Genomic DNA, 24,209 nt, shown 5'->3' on the forward strand with positions numbered 1-24,209 from the left:
TGTAGGTTTTCGGAGGTTTTTTTCATATGAAGCGTTATGTGCCGTTTGCTTACAGCTGGCACGACTGAAGCTGTATCTTATCTTTGTGACACCCTCAGCACTACTTGAGACCATGGCTACGCAGAATTGAAATAGTAATAAATTCTGTGTGCAGAAGCCAATGCACTGGACAAAGTGTCAAATCTGTTCAAGCACTACAGGATCATATATCCAAAGATGTAAGTAGCCAGGCTCTCGAAACTATAACCACAAGAAAGGCTGTCCCAGAGACAGTTTTTCCAAGGACAACGGATGATGCAGCAGCTGAAGTTTGCTTTGGTTTATGGGGTTTAACGTTTCGAAGTGACCCAGGCCATGAAAAACTCTGTAACGAAAAGCTCAGAAATTTTGATCACCTGGAGTTCTTTAACTTGTACTAGCATCACACAGCACATAGGTTCCCTGCTTTTTCCCTCCATCAAAAAGTGGCCGCTGTGACCGAGATCTGATCCCGCACCCTTGGGCACAGCAACTGAAGTTTGTCGAGACTCTCTCGCTCTCAGTTGGAGGAAGTGCATAACAGCATGTTGCTTCACTTCTAGGAAGCGAATGTTCCATTTCTTGATCTGCATTCATGTTGGGACACTGATACTCAATGCCAACTTTGCTAATATTCATAAAAAACATACTCGGAGTGGGGTGGGGGGAATATATATTCCGTTACTATGTCCTTTGTGGCCCTACGACCACGCAACAGAAATGTTTCAAACTGCTTCAGTGGCTTAACTACCTGGCACATGTACTAAGTTGCTTGTACTGTTCTTCACTATTAGAGCCTTTCTTGCCGTATCTGGTATGCAACTTTGTTTAGCCTGCAAGAAATGAGAAGTGAACATCTCGTAACTGGTTACAATTTTAGCAAATATTTATGAAATTCAGAAAATATGAGTCTTTAAATGCTGCTCTGATCAATATACTCCTCCCTTTTAGTTTTACTGCAGTGCATATCCTATAAATTGTTTGTTGGACTGTCACAAGGGCTTATGGTTCTTTAGTATTTTAAATTGATTTTCTTGTATACTTTCTTTCTCAGATGCAAAGTTAGAACGGATGCGAGTGCTTTTTTTGTTTTATTTTTTTCCACTGGTAATGACCAATACTACATCGCTGTCTGTATCACTAAGAAAACTCTGCGGTGTCATTGCAACAGTAGAGATTCCTTTAATGGACATCCTGGAGAATAATGTGCATGAATTATCATTAGTTGACCTGTGCTTCATTCTTGATTAAGTTAATGATACATATACGAAGCCCTGGAAGGAAATTACGGTAGTAATCCTGGGAAGTTATGGGCATGAATTTATCATTAGTTGAGTCTGTGGTTCATCGATTAAGTTAATAGCATATATACGAAGCCCTGGAAGAAAATTACAGAAGGAAATTCAGTGAAACAAAAGTAAGCTGTTCTGTGGCAAGAGGCAGGTTCCTATAAAGAAGCAGATTTATTTGTGATTACTTGGTTGTAACTGGGTAACTGCAAGCAAATGGGAATACTAAACTACTGCCCTGCTTTCAATTGGCTCATTAAGGTAAACTGCCATACTATCAACTCATATTCAAGTTACGAAGTGTTTACACGAACACACAGTTTCCAGCCTGAGGTCTGCTGAGGCTGGTTAAGCAATGGAAGCAGCAAACTTAATTGAAATCCAAACACTTGGTTGAAAGTTTGCTTGGTCTACATTTTGCAACCTTGGGCAAAAATCATAGTTTTACAGCAGAAACTACAGGTGAAGTCACCGTTTGTTAAGACAACTACGCTGCCTACGCTTCTTGTTAGTACTTCAGATATATGTGATGAGGATACTGAGCATCACAGCACAGCGCAGTAGAAAATAAAAAGCCCTGTCTATGGTCACGTGCTGTCAGTTTACGGGCAATTAAAACTGCGCACTCCTGAAAGTGTGCTTTCCTCGGAATCTCTTCGTTCTTTTTTTTTTTTTCCTTGGAGGTGGACATGAACACAAGTCCTACATGCAAGATCAAAAAAAAAAAAAAAAGGAAATTGAACATCACTGCAGCTGCAACAACATGGAGACGCATTGAAAAAGTGACGACAGAGTTAATTACTATACTTTGTAACTAAATAAGTTGTGCATTGCCGTGCAGGCAGCTAGAGTTATTACACCCTTTCTTCAGCTGTCATGGTAGACCAACGAAATGTCAGCAGCTTTTCCTTACTTCATACACTTGTTTCAAGCACTTGATGCACGCCCCATGCGCGGCATATGGTACAGCTAGGTTGACAATATTTTCGTCCTGTGACACCAAGTGCTGCTTACCAAAAGTGACTCCACAGGAAACGCGTCAAGGTATTTATGCTGTACATTGCACTTACTTTCTCTGCTTCCCTTGGAATCCAATTTGTCACCTTTAGCGACCATCAGTTATCCTCTCTTTGCACTACATGTCCTGCCTATGCCCGTTGCTTCTTCTTGATTTCCGATAGAATGTCATTAACTCGAGAGTTATTTCTCCGGGTCACTCTGCACGCTTCCCATCTTTTAACCTTACACCTACCCTTCTCCTTCTATAGCTCTCTGCGTTGTCCACAACTTAACTAGAACCCTATTTGTTAGCCTCCGTGTTTCAGCCCCATAGGCGAGTACAGGTAAGACGCAACTGTTGTATACTTTCCTCTAGAGCGATACCCATAAGCTGCTAGTCATAATCAGCGAGTACTTTCCAAATGCACTCCATTCCTATTTTATTCTCCTAGTTATTTCCCTTCCGTGGTCTAGATCTGCGGCTACCCACCTGTCCTAAACAGATATATCCGCTTACCCTTTCCAGTGCTTCGCTACCTATTGGCGTTGAAATTACTATAGGCAGTGCAAAAGACACTATCTGCCAAAATTTCAATAGCAACAAAAACGCAGGAGAAATGTATGTGCATATGCTCGACTTAGAGAAGAGAGCTCAGGTGAGCGGTACAGGGGTATGCATTGATTGTGCCAGCTCTGCCAAGGCTTGTTTGGTGGTTCTGAGAGGGACTATGAAAAAAAAATAAAAAGCTGGCAAAACAGCTTTGTGACCCATAGGGCCTTGTAATGCTGTAGATGACTGGAGAAAGTGCAATACACATAATATAGTGCCTTGCAATGGCCTCCACCGATCAGATAGAATGGATGGGTGGACTATAAGAGCGTCCCCTTTGAAATGGGGTGGTGGCAGTTTCCACCATGCTCGGCTTCTTTTTTTTTTTTCCCCACCTCTTGGACACTGTTGTAAACCGCTAAACTATTTCGTCGATTTAGTTATTCAATTTTTATTCACTTTGTAATCTTTCTGCTTTTCAGCCACCAATCTTCTAATCGCTTTTTGCTAACTTTCACCGCAGATTCATTCACACGACCACTGGTATCTCTAAACCATAAGGCCTCAGGAAGAATGACTGCGCCTTCTTCAAGATCCGAATGAACACCGCCGCATTCGAATGAAAGATGTTCAGCTGTTTCTACGGGGTTACCACACATGCACAAGTGTCATCTTCTTGGTTAAATTTCTTTTTGTAGCTGCACGTTCTAAGACACCCAGATTTAGCATTAAAAAAAAGGGCACTGCCTAATGAATCATCGAAGAAAGATTCCTTCCTGATCTGCCTTTTCTAGTCTTGACATAATCATACTCTTTTTTTCCACAGAATTTATCCAATTTTTACCTTCTGTGCTTTTCACCTGTTGCTTAACGCTCTTTATTTCTTCGTCCTTGTGACCAGCATACTTACTGGTTAGTTTCCTTGTTCTTTTCCTGAATTTTAAGTCAACGCTTTATAGGTACAGGTATTTAAATACTATAGTTGCTCATCTGTTACTGTTCCTTTTCCTCAGATGTTTTTCATATAATATTTTACTCTGGGCTTCTCGTGCTTCGAAAGATGCCCAGCCCATATCTCCCTGTACTGCCTCGTTCGTGGTTTTGCCATCGTCCAACAACTCTCTGATTTATATCGAATCTTGACTGTACCTCTGCCTTTAGGCCCAAAACCCCATTCCCGAAAGTAAGCCTTGGCCCCAAAATTCCTTTCCAAATACCCCTCAGCACCTCCTACCTGTTGTATCCCCACAATTCCCTATGTTTCATTATCCCGGCATCTCTTTTCCCTTTTGTGATAACATAATGTTTGTGCTTTTCCATGTATATCAGTCTATCGTTTACCCATACCACGAGGTATTTATACTTTGCCACTTTAGGTATTACATGCACCTGATCGGTTGAACCATTGAAAATCATCAGACCTGACTTAACTGCACTAAAACTGAAGTTTACAGTGTCCCCTTCGTCTCCACAAGAATTTAAGTCTTCCTAGCTATCTGTTAACAATACAATATTGTCCGCATACATTAAACTAGGGATGCGTTGCTATACAATTTTTCTGCCTAATCTAAACGACAGAATAAAACCCAGATTACTTTCTCATAGCCTTTTTTCCGTATTTACCACATAAATCATGAACAGCAGTGTAAGAGGATAACCTTGTCTTAATCCTCTGCATATCTCGACACTTTCCCAACCCCTTCCCATGAAATTTCTACTTCATTATCCCGGTATATTTACTGTAGGAAATCTGTTACCTCATGACCTATATCTTCATATTTTAGTATATTCTACAAGAGTTCCCTGTTTACGTTGCAGTATGCCTCGTTTATGTCTAGGAAGACTAGATACAAAGGTTCAGCCCTAGCTATTTCGATAAGTTGAGTAAGCACGAACAGGCTATCATCTAATCGCTTACCATTTCTAAACCAGTTCGAAGTTATCCGAGTATCTTATTACTTTCTACCCATGACTGCATTTTTAATTTCCCCGCTAGCATTGCCTGCAGGATTTATATTTACAACCTGCCTCCTTTCCCTTTATAAAGTGGTTATTGTAGTGCCGCATCCCATTCAGTGACACCCACCAAAGCCACCCGAGGTTACACTCGTTAAGCTCTGCTGGGGTCAGCTTGAGCCCGCTTCCGATCAGGCTAGCCTTGGGCTTCTGCCAGCAGCCACCGATGTCCTGAGTGTGGGCTTGTGATGGGGTTCACGAAGAACTGCGATTGACGATGCTGTGCGTGAAGTTCATGTTTACACCATTACTGCCGTGCAGCCCCGCCACACACTGATCGCTCACGATCGTGGTTCCCAGTCGAAAGCGGCGGTAATGACACTGCTAGCGAGGCGGCGAATCGACACACACTTTGTCTCGGAAGCATTCAGTTTTCGCCCACGAAACTATCGCATGTCATGATAATATTTTGTCGTACTCTTGGCTGTTATCGTAGCAACGCCTGCGGGGCACTAGCTGAAACACAGACGTAACTGGTGCGCAATCACTACCACATCGCCCGGGTCAATGAATTCTTTCTCCATGCAAATAAACATCGCTGCGGAGCTGTTGTTTCAACTAATGAATAAGTTTTATCTTTAAAACTTACTATAATTTAAAATTTTGAATAAATTGAAAATTTTTCATTTAACATTTTAAATTATTTTATACTTGGCTTTTTTTTAATGTTTGGTGAGTGCGAGGCTGCTTCTCGAGACCGCTCCAAACCAAGATGCTGAAAACTGTCCAAACTGCGATCGTCTGTAGTCATTTGAAAGTTTTTAAGTTTTAAGTTGTGTGACACCGACCGATCTTCATTGTGTTTGAAGGCGTTACCACACTTCTACCAGAAAACGTCATCATCAGTATTGTTGATACTTTGCTTGTGCGGGCTGCCTGCCTGCTGCAGTGCTACAGTGCCACTCGCGAGTGTTTCCTTTCCTGTCGCTCTGGGTGTCGTAACATGTGCGCTAACGTTTTAACGGTACCCTTTACCAGCTCGGACAGCGACAGTGTTTGTTGAGATTGCTGTCACAGTTCGTATCCGTGGTGACAAGCGCCTGCACTGAGCACAAGAAAAAGCGGCCTGGTTACCGAACCATTGGCTACAACATCAATGTCTCGGAACAAATTTTCGCGAGCCCTACTCACCGCGGTGACTGCATTTCGATTATGAAGGCAGAACGAAAAAGTCGCCTGTGTGCTGCGCGATATCAGTGTCTATTAAAGCGGAGAGTCTCCCTCTTTTTTTCGACTGGTGATGGTGCAGCGCCTGGGGCCATATTACGAAAATCTTCCAGCTGATGGACGTTCAGTCAATTCTTCCTCGACAACGAGCCTGTAATAGCAGCAGTGCATGGGCTGATGCGAAACATTTAGGGGATGATATTCTGAGTCCGTGCACTGGGACTGAAGTGTCCTCTCAACTAGTCATTTGTAGCTGCACTAGCACTTGGGCATTTTGGTTTTAGGTTTTTCTGCAACTGTGGCTCTCAGCTTTAACTGCTACAAATCATGAAAAGGCAGTTGCCAGCAAACAGGTGGGCTCGCTTACATCGGGGTAATTTTCTTTTACATACGTGCAGCTGTTCTGACATCTTATTTGATCTTTATTTATTCTCTCGGCTTGTGCCAGATAGAATAGCGTATGTTTGTGACCTGCAAAAGCATTGTTCTGCAGATCCCATTGCATGTTTTTTTTTTTTTTTTTTTTCCAGCTGTAATTGTGTGGAGCTTTAGCAATGAACGATAACCTTATTGGAGGCAGAATGTGAAAGACAGCCATGTGCAGTGCGATATTGGTATGTATATGTTAAACAATCCCAGTTATCGGATTAGGTTAAGCCCTCTGCTAAAACATTTCTTTCTCCTTTCCCTCCCTCTTTGCACAGCTATGCTTTGAGGGAAGGGTTCCGGAGGCTCCAGTTTTGAACTTTAGACCGGGACAGATTTTTCTACAACTAAAACATTTTTAAGAAAGCTCTACAGCTTTCCTTTGAGGTCATGTGGCTGTTCTTGAGTGAATGTAATGAGTAACTGCACCCCTATTACAAATCTACTCCACTTTGGGCGATTCCTTTAGACATTAAACTGGTCTAAGCATTTAAAACTGTTAACGTGTGTCGAAGGTAGAGAGATATCACTAATAGCTAACAGAAAAATATAAGTATAGTAAGGGTTCGTTCAATCTCAAGTCGGTGTTCCGGTCGAAGCGCGTCAGTCTCTTGTGCCTTCTTCTTTGTAGCACGTGCCTTTCGACATACGCTCGTCGTCTTTGTCATCGTCGACAGTCACCGAGCATTAGTGTGACACTGCAGTATTTATATGCCTGTTGCAGTATCAGACTCCTGATAAATATTTTGCATCTTCTGACTGCAGAGTTGAAAATGGCATGAAATTGAAGGTCTAATTGTGATTGTGCCCTCTATACTTCTTGCTGTCTTCTTTATACAGTTGCCTTTTCATGACTTATTGTAAAGTTGTTTATTGTGCTCATACTTCTATTACCTCGAACAACAGCTAACTAGCCAATTACTGGTAACGTGTGGCTGATTCCTTCAGCTTATTTCCTTCATTTCTTGGTCTTTGAGGCGAGCCCTAGCAAGGTTAGAGGATATGTACTTTAGTGCTCAGTGATTCAGTTCCGGGTGATTACTTTGTTCGTAAACATTTTTTGCAGTCAAAGCAAACTTATTTCAGATTGTATGTGGCATATGTTCATTGTGATTTGCCCTAATTGCAGATGTACTTGTGATATTTCAGAAAAGCACATCAACCTTAATGCAACAACTTCAACAAGACTCCATTGATGCCGTGGCCTCTCGTGCAGATTACCTGCTGTGGTGTTTGACTTGTGTAACCCTTATCATTTCTATGTTGTTCTTATTTGTGTCGATTTGTTTTGCGTTATTCTCCAGTTTTGTTAAATGTGCTGCAGCAGATCGTATAACAAAGGATAATCCAGCTCGGTTAATATTTTTATGGGATTCAGTAGTGACAAGCACCTGCCTCGGGCAACAACCTTAAGCCACCTTATGAGGTCCATAAGCTTCGAGCAAAAAAAGGAGTACTTTCTTCTCTCAAGAACAACAGGATACTCGGTAGTCGTCGAAAAAGCGCGTGCATATAAATATAATGGGCTGTTTTCTTGTATTGAAGGATAATTTTTACACAGCATTCCTAAAGTGCCGTCATATGCTATGGATGTGTCTGTGGCCTTCACAATTTTGTTCAGGATGGCATGTTTCATGTCGCTGTTTTTGTGCACCGAAAGCAACCGAGGGTTGCTTATTGTTGGATATCTAGTTTGTGTGATGTAAAAGAGCTTACATTAACTATACATGGACATTTTATTAGAGCAGACTGGGTCGTACGATGACGCTTAATTACTTGACATTGTATAACCACAGATTGTACTTGCTCGCCGATAAAAAAGTCCTCAGTTATGTGTTAAATACACGTGTCCTTTGACTTCTCTGTTACTGCAGAGCTGTGGAGTTAACCGTCATATCACAGAATACCAGCGTAATGCACTTTGCAGCCAGAACTTAGTGAAGGATAACATTGTCATCATCACAGTTTTGTTTTTGTTTTTTTTACTTGAGTTGTTGCGCTGTTTCCGAAATGGAAGACGTAACTCTTTCTTTGAGATGCGTGCACCTCGGATGTGCTGGATGTAGCTGGCAATGAAGTGTGGTGAACGTGATTCAGTTTATGTGAGGCTGAATTGTCACTAATTACTGTAATAAAAAGGAGGTGTTTATATAGTTGTTTTCCTAGCTGTAACAACAACAAAAAAATGTCTTAATTTTGCATTCACTGGCAAATTATTCATATGCTGTTTTTATAGCTTCCGATTTTTTGAGATGCCTTAGCATGAGCGTTTACAGCAATGAACTTAAGCGTGCTGAAATACGGGCATGGCATGCAGTATAGATTTGCACTGAAAAGCCGTTTTACATGGCATTGTATCAATACATGAAAAAAATGTGTCCTGTGTTGCTTCGGTAGCTTCATTACTTTGTGTACACACTTGCTGCCGGTAATCCTCGTGCCTTTGCTCACATGCCGTGAGCTTTAGATTGGGCAAACTGAAAAGTGAAGTGATCACAATTGGTTAGCTGTTTCAATAGGCAGTTGTGAAATCCAGAGAGCAGTGTAGGGCTTTGAAGTGTTGCTTTGACCCCATATTTTTTTTGTGGCAGGTTATGCAATGTCGTGAAATTTGACTTTATGCTCATCCATACTGCCTATGCTTTTTCTATGCACTATCCATGTTGACTCTGTTTCTTCTACCTGTCTTTGTTCTTGAACACTAGCTTAAAAGAATAACCGTTTCAAAGAAAATGTGGAAGATCTTTGTCCTGTGTTGAGTATATGGGAAGAAAATCAGTTACACATCAGGCACACATGGAATAGATTAAAAAGTCATGAATGTTGCTAAACACAAAGTTAATGCACGTGTAATACACAACTATGAAAACTTGTTTATTAAGCGCATACTTTTTACCTTTAAAGCCACTACATTTTAAATTTTTCATTGTAGTTATGAGAAAATATCAGTGGACGGCATATTTTTTCATCGAAAAGTCAACTCTCATATTTGCACATATTTTAGTTATTAATGCGCACCCATAGGGCTGAACCTACACTTAGCACCATCTAAAGTGAACAAGCTTCCTAAGGAGGATTTTATGACGAATGTGTCATTAATGATCATCAGTTATGACAGTACTATGTCATTAATTGATAATAGTTGTTAAAGAAAGATGGAAATGAGTTTGTCATAGTTATTGCCATTTTCTTGTTTGTTTGGTTTTGTGTCTTTTGTTTTTGTTTTTTTTAATGGTGTGATGTGTTTAATCAGTACAAACCTCTGGATGTGAATTATGCTTGCAGCTTTTGCAACGAAGACAGAACTGAGTTGTTTTAATTCAAGCAATAAATTCCGGAACCGTCTAGAATCTTCTCTGCTGTATAGGTTTAAGTGGATGAGATGTGATTGACAGCGCTTTTCATCTGCAAAGATGTATTGACATAGAACTGTGCAGGCTTAATACTGATGATAGGTATTTGAACGGGGGAATACAAATGAGATGCCATTAATCAGCTTGCGAACTCAGTGAAAGTCTGTAATTAAACTCAAATTGGGTCAATGAAAGCTTCTCTCGTCTTTGGAAATTATGCTTTAAAGATAGAGAGATCATGTAATTTATAGTAAGAGCGTGCAGTTGGAATGTAACTTTTTTTTATTAGTACAGATATTTTGTGTGCATAATTCACATGAACAAGAGCAAATGCTGGAAAGAAAGAGAAGAGTGTAGGGATAGAAAAATGGTAAATGTGTTGTGTGACTGCTCACTAAATCGCTCTCTTTTGTTGCTTCCTCAGAAACCATTCATTGTCCGTTCCCTGTTCCCGCCGATGTGAAGAGCAGTGTTGCCCTCCCACCCTTCTCGTGCGAGACGTGCGAAGATGTCTTCTCCACACTAGACCTCCTAGAGGTACACCGTCAATGCCAGCACCCCTACGGGCCACCTGGAAAGTACATGTGTACCTACTGCCCATACTCCAGCTATAGCAAGTGAGCCAGTGTTTGACTGTTTACTGCAGTTTCACATTGCTAGGACATGAACACACCTCCTTCCCAAAGCATGGGTTTTCCAGTTTTTTTAGTCTATAGTGGACTGTGACTTTCTCACCTCCTATCCTCTTCTACCCTCATCCTTTAATCCTCCATTCCCCTTCCCCAGTGCAGGGTAGCCAACCGGAATTCATTCCTTCTGGTTAACATCCCTGCCTTCCGCCCTCCTTTTCTCCTCCTCCTCCTTAGTCTATAGAGGAGGCAAGGTAGGGATCACAAGGGACAACCGTGTCATTGGAACGCGGTGGAAGGGTGGTTCAGCAAAGTTTGCATTTGCCTTCCTTTTGTGTGGTTAAAAAACGATCTCGATAGTTGCGTGGAACTGTGTCATGCAAAGTTTCATGGAATGCTCTCTCATCAGGTAACATTGTAGAATGAACCTTGGTTGCTGACTATAACATAAATGTCAGCCAGCGTTTTCGACATGATCAGTAACTGGAAATTTATTCTGCAGCAGTGGTACTTAAATGACATTGAGACCCTAAGTGACATGTTCCAGTATTCCTCGGATAACAGCCTTTGCTTATTAGTCATAGGAAGTGCGCAGAATTTTTCTTGCTGTTTGTCTGTTACCTACAATTCGGCCAGTCTCTGTATGTTCGTTTCCGCACCTCATCAGTGGTATTTTAATTTTTATATGTGTGTCACTGCATTCATGGTTTGAAATAACTGGCAGTCAGCCAATCAGCAACAATTGGTGCTGCTCTAGTGTAAAGAAGATATGAGGATACTATGGCACCCATTTCGAATAAAGTTTTAAAAAGTTCGTTTGGTATACTATCATCTTGACCAGCTGATTTTTTGTATCATCGTGTAGCAGTTGAGAAAATATGTGTAGCAGTAAAGGAAAGGCTGAGAAATCTCTGTTTTCTTCCTTTTGTACGCTGGGCGACTGAGCATTATTGGCACCGCCAAAAGTGCCGCTAAAGATCGATCACACTGCACGTATGTTGAGGATGATCATTCACAAATGAGGATGAAGTTCACGTGAAACGAAGAGGAATGATGAATAACCGCGGATGTGGATGCAGTTCACGAAAAGTCCTTGAGACGGTTTACTTTCTCGGAATATTTCATTATCACTTGATGTACATCAGGTATTGGTGGATGGAGGCTTTGTCAAGTGTCTCTCTTGCACATCTCTTTTTTGTTTGTAGTTTGTTTGTGTTCTGTGCATTGTCCTTGGTGCCACCGCTTCCTTAGTACGCTGACTGGCCTCCTCCCCGTCCCCCTCTTGTCCCCGCAACCAGGAACCACGTTGCCGTGCACGAGAGGACGCACACCGGAGAGCGCCCCTTCATGTGTCATGTCTGCCAGAAAGGCTTCAAGCAGTTGTGCGACCTTAGGCGTCACCGAACGGTCCACGACGGGGACAGGCCACACAAGTGTGCCGGGTGCGGCCGGCGCTTCGCCGACACGTCCGAATTGGCACATCACCGCAACATGGTGCACATGAGCAAGGATACAGTTCGGCCGCACGCCTGTTCACAGTGCTGTATGAGGTTCGAAGAAAGTAAACACCTCCGGCACCACGAGCGGGTGGCGCACGGCCGACGGCACTTGCCGAAGTGCCCACAGTGTGGCAAAATCACCAGCAGGCTGACCAATCTGAAAAGACACATGCGCTTGGTACATGGTTCTGTCGACAAAGACATCACTTGGGAGGTCCTTGAGTGATGGAGGTAGTGCGTGCATCTGGCGAATGGAGCGATGTCAGTGGCACCACTATGGTCACCAGCACCCAGTGCTGTGATGCAGCTCACCCCCCCCTCCACCCACCCACCCACTAGCTCCTGGTGTATCAATAACTCCTTTTCCATACAATGAAGCCTAGCTCCAGCCTGTTTGTGATTGCATTCCATTTTCTCTATCATGCTTTCCATTGTTAAGCCCCTCTTGGCTTTTTTTGTTTATGAACTCCTCCCCGCTGCAGCATGACAGAAGAACATGGCTCAGACAGTACATTCAAAATCTGAACTTGACACGTCATAGCAGACATGCCAACAGAATAAAAATAAAAACCTGCGGCAGACAGCAGAACAACCCTTGAACCCGTAACCACGCGCCGCACGATCGCATAGTGCGAGAGAGTAGCGTGGCCAAAGCGACCGCGCACCCCAGCAAAGAAGGTGGCGGGGGTGGGCGTGGTTTTCAGTATATGCATACCAACACAGCGTGGGGCGAAAATACGAACTTGTAAAAAGATTTGACAGATGGTGCAGCCAGTCCAGGCACACCAGCTTCGCGCTCAGGCACAAAGTTTTGAACGCACAATAAAGAATGTGCCAGTATGTTGGTGATACTGTGTATGCGAGTAGAAGGGGTGGGGGGGTGGGGGCACAAAATATTCCGGTATGTTTGTAACAGCAAAAGGGTTAAATCAGTACCAAGTATAGCCCTTCACCGGCCACAAACAGTGACAGACATACACGGGTAAAATCGTTTTCTTTGCAGTTCCTATATTTCACTGTCGATATTTCGTTCCACCAACATGGTGCAAGCTATGTCCCGCATCCAGATCAAACAGTTGCTAACGCGTACTGATGCCGTACCAAAAGAATGTGTGCTGCTAAACGGCCATTTTTGAAGCTGAGTGACGCCACGCTGCGTCGTCGGGCTCAATTTTACGTCGAACTGAGTCGTGTTTCTCGTTCTAATTATAACCACTTCTTTTTGAGAGATAAAAAGTCGAGACCCACATATTGCAGGACATGATTCGTCTTGCGTATATTTCTCTTCACTACTCTTCTTAAAGTATACCTCAACTTTGGTAAGACTCCCCGCCCACTCATTTCTCTTTGCGTTCTCCGTTTTTCTGTAGTCTGCCCGTAGTAATCATTGACTTGCTACTTTTCGTCTTAAACGACAAGCATCTCGTGCATTTTTATGTTTGCACAGAGCAACTGGTTGGCAGTTGCTGTGCCAACTGCCCCCCCCCCCCCCCCTGCCTCACCACCACCGCCACTCCTAGCAGCCCCTAGTGACACCACTGGGCGATACGTCGAGTAAGCAGCTGTTGCATAGGAGAGGAAACGATATTCATATATGTGTTCCTTACTTGTGTCCCATCATCTTTTGCACAAACTTTATTTGGATATGTTTTGACTTGAGACACGAGATGAAGCTTGGTGATTGTCCAGTGTTTTTAGGAAAATCCCCCAGCGCGAAAGAGACTTGTAATGGGAAAGCAATTTCCCGTTAGTGTCCACCCGAGTGCATGTACTGTGGGGCTTCAAATGAAAGCTATACGTCCTCACAAAACCTTTGTAACTGAACAAAAATTTGCTCTTGTCCAGGATTCCAAACCAGAGACTATCATCTTATCTGGGGCAGTCACTCTATCATATAAGCTACAAAGGAAGGCTAGCAGATAAGGTGGTAGAGCAAGAGCAAAATGATCAACAAGCCTAAGTGGGAATGGTGTTGGCCCAACATTTCTAGGACGCAAGAAGACATGTCCGTCTTCAGTGAAACAGTTATTTTCTTGTTTGTCACCAAAGCGAAAATATGTCTGTAAAGCTCGTTGTAAGCAAGGAGCACCAAAAGAGCAAATAAAGCTGCTTATATTTAACAGTGCAACCTGCGTTGTCAGTTTTTGAAGGGAAAATTTGATAGTTTGCTTTTATTTTTAAGCATCATTTACCTGCCAAATATATGTGTATTGCATCATAGGGCCTTGCATTCTCCTAGGTCACAGTAGAAGACTACAGACCTCTCCGTAGTTCGAATGAGAACTTTGAAAAAAACATCCTCAAACCTTGGAAGTCTTAGTTTTAAATAAGACGCGTACAGAGCTAATGCTATGTATTTAGTGGATGAGAACCATCTAGTTCAGAGTGTACATTAAAAGTATAAAGGGCTTCGTTAACGCTTTCTATTTTGTTTTTTTTATGACTGCATAACAAATCCTAGCCAAATCACTCGCAGTCTACTTTAAACTTTAAAGGCCAATACCTCTCAGTCATAGGTAAGTGTAGATTTATGTACATTTTTCTCTAAAGAATTAGTGCAGGTTGAAATGAAACAGCCTGTACGCTTAAGTGATCTGAAAAATTAGCTGTGGTTTAGCTTGTGGTTAAACCTGGAGTTACGCGAGAACAATCTGCATGGCTACCCTTAGGTTCGGCTTCAAAGTAAAGACATGGCTTTTGCACATAGTAGTTTACGCTATGGTTTCAGGTTTGTTTATGTCATAGGAGAATCACTTCATGTATGAGCACCCCTTGCCTCTCATCGTTGACCATTCTCGTTCGGGTGTGGAAGACTTCTAGTGGTATGACATCGTCTCTACGTTGAACTCCGGGGCACACCTCTGTCACAATGTTCGAACGAACTTTCTGTCCTTGCATCTTGCTGTTGTCATTTGCCTCTACCAACTACTGAGTTATCTGCCTTCTTCTTCTTATCCTCCTTCTTTTTCTTCTCTTCTTCTTTTACTTCTTCTTTTTCTCATCTATTTATAGCTCATCCTTTTCTTTGTGCAGTTGCAAGGAACTGGAATAGTGTAAGTGTATGATTCCCTCACTCGTACTTTCTCTTAGTGGAATTTCGTTCCAGTTCCTCAATGAGCATTCGTGCTTTTGCTGTCTAACAGATACACTGTGCACGGTTGTCACTGACTTACGTGCTCTATAAAAAACGCTGCAGTAACAAGGATAACTGCTTCGTTTATGCTTTTAAATGGTGGAAAACATGGTATGAAATTGGGCAAGAAGGACCACTGGCGTAGAATTGAACACCAATTCCTGCCAGCACTTATTTCGTCACAAGCTTCACTACAGTGATCGCAGGTAGTTCAAAAAGTCCACTGTGCACCCATAGATTTCCCTGTCGTTTAAACATCTGTGACTGATAGCGCCGGCCATTCTACCACCTTGCTGCCGGTGCATGTATAGCCTCGGTGGTAATAGAACGGCAAAATGTCGTCGGGGTGCGGGTATGGTCATGCATGATCTAGAGCTCCGCACCGAAGGTGAAAGTACAGGTCTGCATTAAGCTCTTAGAATTATGTCGCAGTTCCTGTCAATTTCCTGAGAGACTCCCTTCATTATGTTCGACTATTATGTATAGGTGATTTATAGAATGCATCAACACACTTCCAGCAAAGCAAACATTCACTGAAACTTTGCTGTCATGCCCGTGTGTATCATGAATAAGCTCAAGACATAAGTGCCTCTGTAGCAGCCATTCATTTTAGATCAATACTTTGCAGTGAATATTTGCCAATTTTTATATCGCAAATTATTCATTTTCTGCCAAATATGCATTATTGACAGGATTTTTATTCGGAAGCTCATGAAATGCGTCCACTTGGGTATGACTAGCATACCCTGGAAAAAAGTATGGTCTGGTTTTAACATGCTTAAACCGAATAGGCGAGCGAAAGCATATTAGCAATTGGCGTTGTATAAAGCAAGGCGTTGCTTAAAGTAGTAGATTTTACAGATTTATTTCGTGTCGAAATCTGTATCAACTATGGTCATATCATTGAGGTTCTAATGAGCATTTATTTTTCTTGCTACTTTGCTCTTTTGTACATTTCTTGCTTTGTGATGACTAATATTTAGGTCAGGTCATTTCTTCTGTTCATGTCTTGGATGTAGCAAGCACCAACTACTTAGCAAATTAATTTTTAATGGTTACGGCACATTTCTTAGACCTATTTCCTTTAGATCTTGGTCACTAAGGTGAACCTTAACAAAGTTTCAATAGCCATATGTACTTTAGCACTTGTTATCTTCGAATGATCATGGTCATGTTAAAAGGTTTCTCTAGTAGTAGCAAACATTTTTTTTTTTTAAAGACTATGCAGCATTTGCTGTTTATAAGTGATCTAACTACAGTTGTACTTAATTTATATTTCAGAGAACTACATTGACCTTGTAGCAACAATTTCACCAGCTCTGCATTGAGACCACAAGTTCTTGTACAGGATGCCTGCTGGACTCCACTCTGTCGAACCCTTTATTGCTTGCGTCTATCGTTTTATTTGTGTTGGCACGCTTTCCTGAACATTTTAAAGTGGAAACGGCTAGGTTCTCAGAACCATAACTAGATTCAACATTTGTTGGCTAGCTAGTTTTCGAAGGATGGCCGATTCTGCAGCTCGTGTAGCTTGTTTCAGCTTTGTCTAGCATTTGGAGGACGATAGTGCAACATTTCTTCCACATTAAGCGACCATTCTGTAATTGCAACTCTGTGAATGTTGTCGCAAAGTGGGTACTTGCATTCTTGTGTCCAGTGCCCACACTCCCATAGAACAGTGTTGATGTCAATGAGTACCTCATTACTCCCTTATTACTTTCATAGAAAATGCCTCATGGGAAACCCAAGCCAATTTCTGTCATGCTGAATCTTCTCCAATTACTGTAGTCAACAAAAGGTGTTCATATTTTTTGCTTTATTAGTGGCAACACCAGAAAAGTCAATCACGCTTTCACTTTCTAATTATTGCCTTTTTCTTAGAAATATTTTCTCTGCAAAATGTTGCTTGTGATGAAGAAACTGGGCTTGTTGAGACTTTTAGCAGGGGTGTACTAAAGCCCTCTATGTGGCCTTGTTGACAGCATGCTAAGTGTGACCGATGTTGCTTGGGTAGCTTCGTATATTTGGTGCACTGACTTTAACTGCTTGCACTGGATGTTGACTGTTAAAAATCTCTGTCCTTTCTCACGTGTCGTCATATTTAGTTTGGCATAGATGAGAAATGGAGTCATCACAGTTGAATACTGTTTCAATGAACATTTATGAAACTTAGAAAACAGTGTATGGTGTTCAAGTGATGCTTTGGACACCAAACTTTTGTAGGTTTTACTGATTTCAGTGTCGTGTCTGTCCCACAAGAAACATTTCTTTAGGCGCTTGGTAGATGCGCTATTTTGAAGAATTTTAGCTATTTTTGTCTTTCTTGATTTTCCACATGCCAAGATTGAACTGCAGAATGCAAGTGTATCGATTTCCTGTTTTGTATTGTTATGGACTATTACATATTACGTTGTTTTATTTCTATCGCTCTATCCAGTTATGCTTTTGATGGTATTTTTGTATTTTTATTGCAGGTTATGCCCTATTGCATTGTGGTGAGAGTTTATATTGTGTATTTTATCCTTGTCTAATTATTTCATACGTACAGCATCGAATCCATGTGCCTGCCCATATTGCCTGTGTGTATTGTATACATTGTCCATGTTGGCCCTAATCTTTACACTTGTACAACTTATAAAGTACCTTGTACACAGGCACATTTTCAGGGTTACAGCTGTTTACTTCTTTTTTAAACGTGCCAGGCCTTATTGAAAATGCCGGGAAACAGCGTGTTATTTAATGAGGGGCCTACTCACATGTTTACACATTGTTTGGTCATTGATGAGTACATGTAAGGCCAAGTCAACACTGTGGAAACTTCCAAGGTGAAACTTAATTCTGAGGAGGATTTCACAACCAAATGTGATTTTACTTGAATGGGTGGCAATTGCCAGAAACATTTAGAACCTACATTGCTACATAGTTTTGAATCAGGCATGATGGATGATGTTTTGCCCCACTTTATCATAGTATTATTAAGGTATAAGTACAGCAGATGGTACTAGTGGTGAATATTCAAGCATTACAATATAGATGAGTTGTGAATGGAGCAAAAGTTTGTATAATTGGGCTTCCATGAAACCTTGTTTGGTCCCCTCCCAGAAAATTGTATGTTAAGGAGAGCAGAGCCCTGCCGATGCGCAGTGGTAAGACGCCCAACTACTGTGCCGGAGTACCCGGGTTCGATGGAGGCGAAATGATGTCGCGTCCGTGTGCTGTGGGATGGGTAAAGATCCCCAGGTGGTCGAAATTACTCTGGAGCCCTCCACTACGGCACTCCTTTCTCTCTTTCCACTTTCACTCCCACCTCTCCTCCCTTCCATTATGATGGGGTGCAGGTGTCCACAGAACAAGTGGGACAGATACCGTGCCTTTCCTTTCCTGTGAACCAATTATTATTATTATTATTATTACGGGGAGCAGAGGTATGGTAATCATAATCAAGAGCACATAGCTGGTGCTCATTGCTTTTATTATCACAAATATTTGGTGCGGATACATTATGCAGGCGAGCACAGAACGTTAAGAGAGAAATGCAAAAGAAATGCAAAGAAACGGAAGCTTGCACCTTATCTGTTGCGCGCTTGTATCGATTTCCATGAAAGCTTTGGCAATTATTAATTGCTCAGAAAGTCCACATTATTCTCTCTCATTTCCCCTCAGGGATGTACAGCTATGTGCCCGCCACACTGTTTTCCTGCAAGTCCTGTGACGGCATGTTTTCTACGCTGAACGACCTGGACAAGCACCGGCAAGATGAGCATGCCCTGGAGCCATTCGGAAAGTATTCCTGCGCTTACTGCCCGTACTCCTGTGAGAGCAAGTAAGTAAAAGTTTGTCTGCTTCCCGTGTTTCACGTTTCTAAACATTACTACTTTTTGCATCCTGCAAAATAGGGCTTTCTGAATTTTGACCTTATGCTCGGATGTTCGAGGGCTGTGACAACGAAACAGGGTGGCAGTTCTCCCTTTCTGTTTTTTGTGGTAGTGGTAGTTGTGCGAAACTTTGCTAACGAAATTTAGTCATTGAGAGGCGTGTGTACAAGTAGCACCCTTCTCCACAAATGGAGGACTCCGTTCACGGAGAGCTCACGGAATTCCAATGGTTCTTAGTAATTACCCACTGGACCTCTTGTTTTGGGCACTTGCCTTGTATCACACCTCACTGATAATACATTATGGCTGTGGATAAACCTGTGTCACATGTTCCCAGGTAATTCTTGGGGCAAAAACTCTACTTCACGAGAAGCTATAATCCCAAACTTAGGTTTGTCCATTGCTTGTCATTGAAAAGACCAACTTGCCATGTGGTTGCCCCACCTTCGATAATGTCTTCTGAGACAATACTGCTTTCACCTGGTACTTCAGAGTCACGTCCACATTTCTCTATCATCCTCGCGGACATGGGTCTCAATTGCCGGGGTCCACGTTACTGCATGCATGCTTTTTATGCCATCAATTGCTGACATGCTTTCACTTAGTAATGTGGTTTAAGCATGTAAAGCCATATAAAGTTGCCATAAGTGTCTTGAATGCGCTCCTCGTTAGTATGCAAGCAGAATCGGAAAGCAGTGTGCTTCAGCATTTCCTCTGCCGTCAGTCCTATCTATCATCTCTTAACATTTTTGTTGTCACCATTTGTGAGAGTGCTGAGGTGTGCATATTTCGCTACCCTCCTCCTCTTCCTCTTCTTTTGTCCCTGCATCCAGGGGTCATCTTACCATGCACGAGAGGACGCACACTGACGAGCGACCCTACGTGTGCGAGTTCTGCAAGAAGGAATTCATGCTGTTGTCCAAGCTTAAACGCCACCTGCCCGTTCACACGGGGGACAGGCCGTACGAGTGCACCACCTGTGGCCGGCGCTTCACGGATGTATCCAACATGATGCGTCACCGCAAATTAGTACACTCAGACGATGGAGGACTTCACACGTACCCCCATTTGTATAAAGGGGTTCTTCCGGCAGACTAACCTCAGCAGTCACTTGCAGAGTTATGCAGGTGTGCAGCCTCCCACACACCCGCTATGCATCACTACAGCATGAAGTTCTAAAAAATCGGCCAACTCAGCTGCCGTGAAATAATATGCACGTGCTGAAATGACCACATTGTGGAAAAAGCACGACCAAGCTGGCCAGTCTGAGAAGACGCGTGCACACAGTGCGTGGTTCTGTGGAAGAGGATGTATAGGGCGTCACTGAGTGATGAAAACACATACAGTACGGTTGACTGTTAAGCGGAACATGAGATCGCACTGCCTAAAAACTTTGCAAAGTGCTGCCACTGACCACCTGCAAGGATGGACGGTACGAAGTATATGCTGTGGAAGAGCAGTTGGTTGTACTTACTGTGCACGCACCTTGTGCGATCGGTTGTTGCTGGCTCTCTCGGGAGTGCTATGTAAACCGTGGCAGCAACGCGGCCTCATGTTCCCTTTAGCAGTGGACTGTTGTGCACAAGGAAGAGGAACTGCATACCTGTTAAGTGCTTCATATTGCAGGATCATTACATATGAAACAACGGGACCAGGAAGCAAAGTCTGTATTTACTTTTAGCATTTGCAGAACTTCCTCTGTGGCACAGCAGTGGGAACCCGAAACACAAGAGGCACAATTATGGATGATGAAGCGTGGTGGTTTTGCGAGGATGTTAAGAGAAATGTGACCATCTTGAATCGCAGTCCTGCGCCTAACCCGCGCAAGCTGGAGTGATGCCATTTTGCACATCATGCCTAAAAGTTTATTTGGATGTTTTCTACTGGAGTAAAATTATGTGTGTGATGAAGGTTGTGAGCATAACTTAAGTACATACCAAAGGAGCGAATAAAACTGCTGACATTTTACCGGTGCGACCTGTCTTGAGTGAGTGTGATTTCCAGGGTAAAGTATTGGAAATTCTGGTGCCGTCTGGCTGGAAATTCTCATTTGCGACTCGGCTTACATTAAGCATAATTTGCCTGTCAGGTATGCCATGTACACTTGTGCCACAAGCCCATTTTATTTTTTTCCCCTCTCCATCCCGTAAGGTAAAATATAGAGCGTTAACATTCAGTATACATTGCTTTACAGTATGGTACATATATAGTACTTGTTTCCGTGCTCAAGAACATACCTGCTAAAATTCATTATCCTCTTCAGCAAACTGTGTGCGACAAAAATAGGGGCATTTCTTGCACATGAAAAAAATATTGTATCTCTCAGCCAAAGTAGTGGGTGCATTCATTACATAAGTAAATGCAGTATGTCACCTGCTCCATTAGCATTGATCTATGCCAGTTCACTATTGATAATCACAGACCAAAGATTACCCTTGGAGCATAGAAACAGTGTTGTCCTTTGAGATTAAAAAGAATATGTACAGAGATGTTATACATGGTGAATGAAATTCCAGTTCAGAATGCTTTGGATGAGCATAAATATATATATACCATAAACTGTGTATCAAAGGTTGCTGTTCTAACTTTCAAATATAATTTATTTTAGTAGATTCACCTGCAGTCAGCTTTATGCTTCAATACTGATATTTTTGTGACCTGTCGTGGTGGCTCAGAGATCAAGACAGCTGGAGTGCTGAGCTCATCAGTCACATTTGATGAAGATATCTGTGCTCTTTGTGAAGAAATCTAGGAGGTTAAAGTAATCCAGAGCCCTTCACTGCAGCATCTCTCATAACCTCCGAGTCACTTTGGGATGGTGAGCCCCATACCTGTACTGAGCACCTGTACGTGCTACTGTCAATGACTGTGTGCATGTATAAACAACAGCACGCACTTCTGCATCTAAAGTACTCCAATATGAGTCATTCCCGTATCAAAATCCAATATGTCCGGCAAAAAAAATAACATATGGCCACAGCCCCTGGAAAAAATTTTATACTGAACTAATAGTCTAATTCACTTATCATCAACTAGTGGACAATTAGTAGCTAATAATATAATAAGAATGCAGTAGAAATTTGGCGATTCCTGTATATAGATAGACTGTTTGATTGGTTTTTATAACCACTATGAAGAGTAGCCGTGTAGCATGGCTTGTTGGCCAGCGAAGGAGTCGAAGTACGACTAATTATTCGTCATTGTCATCTTGGAAATAGAATGATTTTTCTTCACTAGTCTGCAGACTGAAGACCACTATATTTGCTGACGCGTTGGAAATACGCCGAAGTGAATCACAATAACCAAAGATTTATAACTCTATCCAGGTCCAAAAGACAATTCCGAGTATCGTGTGTTACTGCTACCTCATTCAGAAAGGTATGCCTTATGATGCCTTGATGCGCGCTTGAAAGGACCGGTGCACCCATCCAATTCGGAGCGTCACTTGGGTTTCGAAAATCGTATTTCGCACAAGCAACATTTTTACATTTTTTTTTAGGGCGGAGGGGGGTGGAGCTAGGGTAATTTTTAGGTATTTTACAATCGGTACATGTAAATATATGAAAATTTGCTTGGGGAAACCGAGAAACCTCTGAAATTGTGGACAAAGCAACCGTAAAGTTTTGCGGCATGTCGTCATCCAATCTGAGAAGACAGATGCGCAGGGTGCTTGGTTCTGTGGGAGAAGACGGATGTGAGTGATGGAGAGTGATGAGACATTGAGTGATGGAGACACCAGGCAGAGGCACTGCACATTTATTAGGTATTTCATGTTGCAGGACCATTGCATATGAAAGAAGAAAACTAAACCAAAGGCCGCATATTATTATTTTTTTTTTCATCAGCTACAAAGCTTCTTCTGTAGCATAGCAGTGAGAACCCGAAACACAACAAGATGCACAATTATGAGCGATGAAGCGTAGTGGTTTTGCGAGGATGTTAAGAGAAATGTGACCATCTTTTGTGAAAAGTTAATTTGGATGTTTTCTACTGAAGCAAGATTTATACATACCAAAGGAGCAAATAAAGCTGTTTACATTTACTGGCGTAACCTGTGTTGGGTGAGTGTAATTTAGTGTGGTTTGCAAGGAAAAGTATTGCAAAATCTAGTGCTATTTCACTGCAAATTCTCATTTTCCACGTTACATACTTTAAGCATAGTTTGCTGTCAGATTTGAGCTGCATTCTTGTTCACTGATCGCACTCATTTTTTCAGAAAATCCTTGAAAACTTGAAAGTTCTACTGATTACATGAGACGGAAGATTCCCAAAATAATTCATGCTATACGGGACGAAAAGTAGCCTGACAAAATAAATAATTCGTTATAAAAAAAAAAACCTACTTTTACTGATCTTTTCGTGCCCAGAGGTGTAGACAACTTCCACCTCAAACCCACATATGTATATGAAGCCCTTAATGATTTCCAAAGGGACTAAATTGGCTCATTCTAGCATAACTTGCTGCATTCAGTGCAATGTCTAACTGCGGTAATAATATGGCAGACAGGAGATAGAAACCCTTTATGACCACGTGCGGTTTCTGTCGGCTCTTGATATAATTGTACTTCCCATAGCATATGGTAAATAGTAGCCTCGGCATTCAACACACATTGCTTTACAGCTACTGCATACTTATTCTGGCGTTCAAAGATCTAAATGTTAGAATGTGCTATCTTCAGAAAACTTTGCACTATCGAAAATTACACTAGAATAAACATTGTACTTTATCTTGGTCAAAGCACTTGGTGCATTCATTACGCGAGTAAATACGGTATGTGACCTGTATCACTAGGTCTAGATTTATGCCAATTCATCATTGATAATCAGAGACCATATTTAGACCTTACAGGACAGGGTTCCCAAAGAATACTCTTGGAGCATATAGAAGCAGCGTTGTCCTTTCAAATTAAAAAGAATATGAACAGGAATGTTAGGCATAGTGAAGGAAATTTCAGTTCAGTATACTTTGGGTGAGCATACAGGTGCTTATGTACTATGAATTGCGTATCAAAGGTTGCTGTTTTAACTTTCAAATAATATAATTTATTATAGTTAATCTACCTACAGTCACACTTTCAAGACCGATTTATTTGTGATCTGTCGTGGTGGCTGTGTGGCTAAGACAACTGGGTTTCTCAGGTCATCGGTCATGTTATGAGAGGTGAAATGCAAGGTACCCACTTGGTGTTCAGTGCATGTGCTCATCTTTGTAAAGAAGTCCAGGAGAGCAAAGTTAATTCAGAGTCCTTCACTGC

At 42.0% G+C, this 24,209-nt stretch overlaps 2 protein-coding genes across 9 annotated transcripts; both read left to right on the forward strand.

The window, feature by feature from the left end:
- The first annotated feature begins 5,553 nt into the window (after window positions 1-5,553).
- On the forward strand, window positions 5,554-14,068 carry LOC146173477 (uncharacterized). Of its 8 annotated transcripts, XM_084584763.1 has the most exons (5): window positions 5,560-6,412; window positions 6,570-6,653; window positions 7,615-7,707; window positions 10,243-10,435; window positions 11,746-14,068. In XM_084584763.1, exons 4-5 carry the CDS (start codon window positions 10,401-10,403, stop codon window positions 12,170-12,172), a joined length of 462 nt encoding a protein of 153 aa, XP_084440889.1. In that variant the 5' UTR covers window positions 5,560-6,412; window positions 6,570-6,653; window positions 7,615-7,707; window positions 10,243-10,400; the 3' UTR covers window positions 12,173-14,068. The 8 variants fall into 8 exon arrangements, with proteins under 8 accessions (XP_084440893.1, XP_084440889.1, XP_084440887.1 ...); XM_084584767.1 differs by having other exon boundaries at window positions 5,554-5,611; window positions 7,615-10,435; XM_084584761.1 differs by having other exon boundaries at window positions 6,570-7,707.
- A 2,785-nt stretch (window positions 14,069-16,853) lies between these two features.
- Window positions 16,854-20,942, forward strand: LOC146173478 (uncharacterized). The gene is made up of 2 exons (XM_084584768.1): window positions 16,854-18,902; window positions 19,788-20,942. Exons 1-2 carry the CDS (start codon window positions 18,745-18,747, stop codon window positions 20,050-20,052), a joined length of 423 nt encoding a protein of 140 aa, XP_084440894.1. The 5' UTR covers window positions 16,854-18,744; the 3' UTR covers window positions 20,053-20,942.
- Window positions 20,943-24,209: the final 3,267 nt, after the last annotated feature.

The sequence above is a fragment of the Amblyomma maculatum genome, chromosome 11 (genome assembly GCF_055883805.1).
Source record: "Amblyomma maculatum isolate TAMU_Amacu chromosome 11, ASM5588380v1, whole genome shotgun sequence".
NCBI classification, from domain to species: Eukaryota; Metazoa; Arthropoda; class Arachnida; order Ixodida; family Ixodidae; genus Amblyomma; species Amblyomma maculatum.